The sequence below is a fragment of the Salmo salar genome, chromosome 20 (genome assembly GCF_965601325.2).
Source record: "Salmo salar chromosome 20, fSalSal1, whole genome shotgun sequence".
NCBI lineage: Eukaryota > Metazoa > Chordata > Actinopteri > Salmoniformes > Salmonidae > Salmo > Salmo salar.
This window is the reverse complement of record NC_138310.1, coordinates 81,320,586-81,326,585: the sequence shown is the minus strand read 5'-3', so window position 1 is coordinate 81,326,585 and position 6,000 is coordinate 81,320,586. Positions and strand designations below refer to the sequence as shown.

General features: G+C 43.6%; 1 protein-coding gene across 5 annotated transcripts in view; it reads left to right on the top strand.

The window, feature by feature from the left end:
* The first annotated feature begins 210 nt into the window (after nucleotides 1–210).
* nlrc3l (NLR family, CARD domain containing 3-like) overlaps nucleotides 211–6,000 on the top strand; it is a 28,629-nt gene continuing 22,839 nt past the window's right edge. The window contains exons 1-6 of one of the 5 annotated variants that reach the window (XM_014163458.3): nucleotides 211–724; nucleotides 1,008–1,068; nucleotides 1,388–1,537; nucleotides 3,073–3,177; nucleotides 4,481–4,643; nucleotides 4,740–4,887. In XM_014163458.3, coding sequence (XP_014018933.1) covers nucleotides 1,043–1,068; nucleotides 1,388–1,537; nucleotides 3,073–3,177; nucleotides 4,481–4,643; nucleotides 4,740–4,887 — 592 coding nt within the window. In that variant the 5' untranslated portion in view covers nucleotides 211–724; nucleotides 1,008–1,042. The other 4 variants (XM_014163459.3, XM_014163457.3, XM_082966759.1 and 1 more) reach the window with 4 other exon arrangements.

Here is a 6,000-nt window from a genome sequence, read left to right as displayed (position 1 = left end):
ATGTTAGAGAATAATACTGGTTTCCAAATTGCATTTCAGTTATGCTTCAGTGGTTATGCACGTTGAGGTCTTGTTCATGGGAGAGAGGACGATGTAGCAGAATGTCCCTTGGGGGTATCCGTACCTATGTATGACAAGCGTGGGTTAGGTTAATAAACAGGCTGGAGCTAGAACCTCGTTGTCGCCGCTCCTTATTTTAGATCATACTACATAAAAAAAAAAAATTGTGCACAACGTTTGAGAGAAATAAGCTTTTTGTGCGTATGAAAAAATTTGATATTTTACTTCAGCTTTGTGTTTATATTTATGTTCAGTATAGTTGCAAGTCCGACTTTTTTTATAGCCATAATGCAACACATTTGAAAAGCGGTGGAACAACGTTTGTCAGCTTCTTCACAAAAAGTGATCCGCTGGAATTCGCCCATTGACTTCTCTTGCAACGTTCAAGTGTTATTCAGAACTAGGAAACTCAGAAATGTCCGACTTGCTAACCTGTTGTATTTTACCGTGACGCGTTTAATGAATGAACAAATCAGACATCTAGTTTCCTAGATCCGACTAGCACTTGAAACGCGGAATCAACCCCCATATCCAGGCCTGGTCTGTTTCATCTGATTTCTCAGCGTGCCCGGTAGTCTCGCGATGTTACGCGTCTGGGTTTAGAAACTATCCTCTTTTTAAGTGGAAAGCGAAAATAAAGTCCGACATTTTGAAAAGGTGGGAGGTAAGAGAGCTGGTAGGTTAGTAGTGTTGTGAGTGGGGTATTATAACTTTCTAAATGTACTTGCCTATATAGTTTTGGGATCATTTTCAAATGCGCACCCAATAGGCGTTGTTTACATTCTGTACAGGAAGTCGATATGCCAGTGTCACAACTCGCCTGGTATGTAACGTTAGCTAATGCAACGTTAACACTAGGCCTTAGGCCAGCCAACCTACTCTTTTCAACTCCCTGCTACTTCATTCATTTGACCGACGGCACCAGAATAATCTCTCCCCCTTCACAGGAGATTCGGGATTTGAGCCTATCGGGGGAACCGAAATGGACTCGGATTCAGAAGTGGAGGGGTGAGTGGACCGGTACCACTGTCTGTTAGGCCTCCGGAAAGACTGAACGAGGAACGTCAGTTGAATATACGTCAGTGTGTTACGGTGTTGTTGGACAAATACCAAATTAGTCATTTGAGCTATATTCCATGTCATCTCAATTGATGTTTTTTAAAATAGCTAGGCAGCCGGCGACAGAGAAACATGAGAAGACTTGTTGTTAGCAGACTTATCATAACTGATGGTGTTTTGAATAGAATCTTTCCAGGTCCAACCACAGCATACACAACTAGTAATACACGTTTTGGAATAAGTTACTAGTTTTTATTTTTGATGTCAGGATCCTACAGGGGAGCCGTAACCAGGAGAGACCTCCCTCTAGCTATGGCTCCATGAAGAGTGATGAAGAGGATGAAGAGGACGAGAACATCACTGAGGCTCAGCGCTCAGTTGGCAAATCGATACTACACACCTTCACTACATATACAGGGTACACACACACACACACACACACACACACACACACACACACACACACACACACACACACACAGCTTGCCTGTCCAACCTGACTGACTACCTACAGGGCCTTCAGTAAGTTTTCACACCCCTTGACTTTTGCCACATTATGTGGTGTTACAGCCTGAATTTAAATAAGTAATTTTTTTTTTTTTTTTTTACAGCCAAATCTCTCTTTTTGATGTAAATGGCAAGAAAACTTATCCTTTTAAAATTGATTAAATTGAGCTTTTGTGTCACTGACCTACACACGATACCCCATAATGTCAAAGTGAAATTATGTTTTAGAAATGTTTACAAATTAATTAAATGAAAAGCTGGAATGTCTTGAGTCAATAAGTATTCAATCCCTTTTGATATGGCAAGCCTAAATAAGTTAAGGAGTAAAAATGTGCTTAGCTCACATAATAAGTAGCATGGTGTTTAACATGATTCTTGAATGACTACCTCACCTCATCCCCACAAATACAATTATCTGGAAGGTCCCTCAGTCGATCAGTGAATTTCAAACACAGATTCAACCACAAAGCATAGGGATGTTTTCCAATGCCTCGCAAAGAAGGGCACCTATTGGTAGATGGGTAAAAAAAAAGCAGACATTGAATATCCCTTTGATCATGGTGAAGTTCTTAATTACACTTTGGATGGTGTATCAATACACCCAGTCACTACAAAGAGACAGGCGTCCTTCCTAACTCAGTTGCCGGAGAGGTAGGAAACCGCTAAGGGATTTCACCATGAGGCCAATGGTGACTTTAAAACAGTTACAGAGTTTAATGACTGATAGAAAACAGGATGGATCAACAACATTGTAGTTACTCCACAATACTAACCTACATGACAGAGTGAAAATAAGGCAGCCTGTACAGAATAAACATATTCCTAAACATGCATCCTGTTTGCAATAAGGCTCTAAAGTAAAACTTCAAAAAATGTGGCAAAGAAATTAACTTAATTTCCTGAATACAAAGCATTATGTTTGGGACAAAATCGATGGCAAGACTTAAATGGCTGTCTAGCAATGATCAACAACCAACTTGACAGAGCTTGAAGAATTCTAAAAAGAATATGTGCAAATATTGTAAAATCCAGATGTGCAAAGCTCTTAGACTTACCCAGAAAGACTCACAGCTGTAATCACTTCCAAAGGTGATTCTAACATGTATTGACTCGGGGTGTGAATACTGATGGAAATCAGGTATTTCATTTGAAATAAATGTGCATTTTTTGTTTACTTTGTCATTATGTGATGTTGTGTGTAGATGGGTGAGAAATCTATTTAAGTCAAGTGGAAAGAATAGTTTTGGGTTGGAAGGTACTGTATGCTATCACTGGGTATTACTCACACGGTGACCACATAACACTATCAGATTGTTTCCTGGTTGGCTTGGCTCTCCCCAATGTTGCCCTAATCTATGACGTTACTTTGTAAGGTTTGACATGCATCTTCCATCCATTCTCCTGTCCTGCTGTTGAGGTTGTGCTAATACACTGTTGTTCCTCCAGGGTCCTGCTGAACCGCAACGTGTCTCCAGAGACAGTCTTCACTGAGATCACACACCAGCAGTCTGTCAGCAAGCACCCCCAGGAGAGAACCTTCATCACAGAGAGGTCCCACATACAGACACACACACATACAGACACATATACACACACACCAGCAGTCTGTCAGCAAGCACCCCCAGGAGAGAACCTTCATCACAGAGAGGTCCCACATACAGACACACACACATACAGACACATATACACACACACCAGCAGTCTGTCAGCAAGCACCCCCAGGAGAGAACCTTCATCACAGAGAGGTCCCACATACAGACACACACACATACAGACACATATACACACACACCAGCAGTCTGTCAGCAAGCACCCCCAGGAGAGAACCTTCATCACAGAGAGGTCCCACATACAGACACACACACATACAGACACATATACACACACACCAGCAGTCTGTCAGCAAGCACCCCCAGGAGAGAACCTTCATCACAGAGAGGTCCCACATACAGACACACACACATACAGACACATATACACACACACCAGCAGTCTGTCAGCAAGCACCCCCAGGAGAGAACCTTCATCACAGAGAGGTCCCACATACAGACACACACACATACAGACACATATACACACACACCAGCAGTCTGTCAGCAAGCACCCCCAGGAGAGAACCTTCATCACAGAGAGGTCCCACATACAGACACACACACATACAGACACATATACACACACACCAGCAGTCTGTCAGCAAGCACCCCCAGGAGAGAACCTTCATCACAGAGAGGTCCCACATACAGACACACACACATACAGACACATATACACACACACCAGCAGTCTGTCAGCAAGCACCCCCAGGAGAGAACCTTCATCACAGAGAGGTCCCACATACAGACACACACACATACAGACACATATACACACACACCAGCAGTCTGTCAGCAAGCACCCCCAGGAGAGAACCTTCATCACAGAGAGGTCACACATACAGACACACACACATACAGACACATATACACACACACCAGCAGTCTGTCAGCAAGCACCCCCAGGAGAGAACCTTCATCACAGAGAGGTCCCACATACAGACACACACACATACAGACACATATACACACACACCAGCAGTCTGTCAGCAAGCACCCCCAGGAGAGAACCTTCATCACAGAGAGGTCCCACATACAGACACACACACACACATACAGACACATATACACCACATACAGACACACACACATACAGACACACACACACACATACAGACACACACACCACATACAGACACACACACACCACACACACCACACACACACACACACCACACACACACACACACACCACACACACACACACACCACACACACACACACACACAGTTGCTTATCAGGTAAATTCTCTTTGTCTGTAGATGTGAGGAGGAGGAAAAAAGGGATGAGAGCAGCCCCATCCAGGTAGACTCCCCTGAGCCCCCGCCCCCCGTCGAGCATGAGGACGAATCGCAGGAAGAGGGTGATGACGAGCAGCAGCCAGGCAAGCTGCACCCTGAATTCGACCTGCCCTACATATTCAAAGTGTGTGAGCATATTTTCACCAATGTAAATGTCTGATCTGTGATTCTCTTGCTATGAGAGTATGTATGTGAACTCTCCTCCCCTTCCTCTCTGTAGTCCATGCAGAGTTCTCTGACATCCCTGGGTGGTCCTGAGTTACACCTGTTTAAGCGCTATCTATGTGGGCGCCACCCCTCCTTCACCATGGCTGACCTGGAGGACAGCGATACGCTGGACATAGTGGATAAGATGCTGGAGCGTTTCGGTAAAGACTACCACAAATTTATAATCACACGCTGTTAGTTCACTGCTTACTACAATCACACCCTGTTAGTTCACTGCTTACTACAATCACACCCTGTTAGTGTACTGCTTACTACAATCACACCCTGTTAGTGTACTGCTTACTACAATCACACCCTGTTAGTTCACTGCTTACTACAATCACACCCTGTTAGTTCACTGCTTACTACAATCACACCCTGTTAGTGTACTGCTTACTATAATCACACCCTGTTAGTGTACTGCTTACTACAATCACACCCTGTTAGTGTACTGCTTACTACAATCACACCCTGTTAGTTCACTGCTTACTACAATCACACCCTGTTAGTGCACTGCTTACTATAATCACACCCTGTTAGTGTACTGCTTACTACAATCACACCCTGTTAGTGTACTGCTTACTACAATCACACCCTGTTAGTGTACTGCTTACTACAATCACACCCTGTTAGTGTACTGCTTACTACAATCACACCCTGTTAGTTCACTGCTTACTACAATCACACCCTGTTAGTTCACTGCTTACTACAATCATACCCTGTTAGTTCACTGCTTACTACAATCACACCCTGTTAGTGCACTGCTTACTACAATCACACCCTGTTAGTGTACTGCTTACTACAATCACACCCTGTTAGTGTACTGCTTACTATAATCACACCCTGTTAGTGTACTGCTTACTACAATCACACCCTGTTAGTGTACTGCTTACTATAATCACACCCTGTTAGTTCACTGCTGACTACAATCACACCCTGTTAGTTCACTGCTTACTACAATCACACCCTGTTAGTGTACTGCTTACTACAATCACACCCTGTTAGTGCACTGCTTACTACAATCACACCCTGTTAGTGCACTGCTTACTACAATCACACCCTGTTAGTGTACTGCTTACTATAATCACACCCTGTTTGTGTACTGCTTACTACAATCACTCCCTGTTAGTGTACTGCTTACTACAATCACACCCTGTTAGTTCACTGCTTACTACAATCACACCCTGTTAGTTCACTGCTGACTACAATCACACCCTGTTAGTTCACTGCTTACTACAATCACACCCTGTTAGTGTACTGCTTACTATAATCAC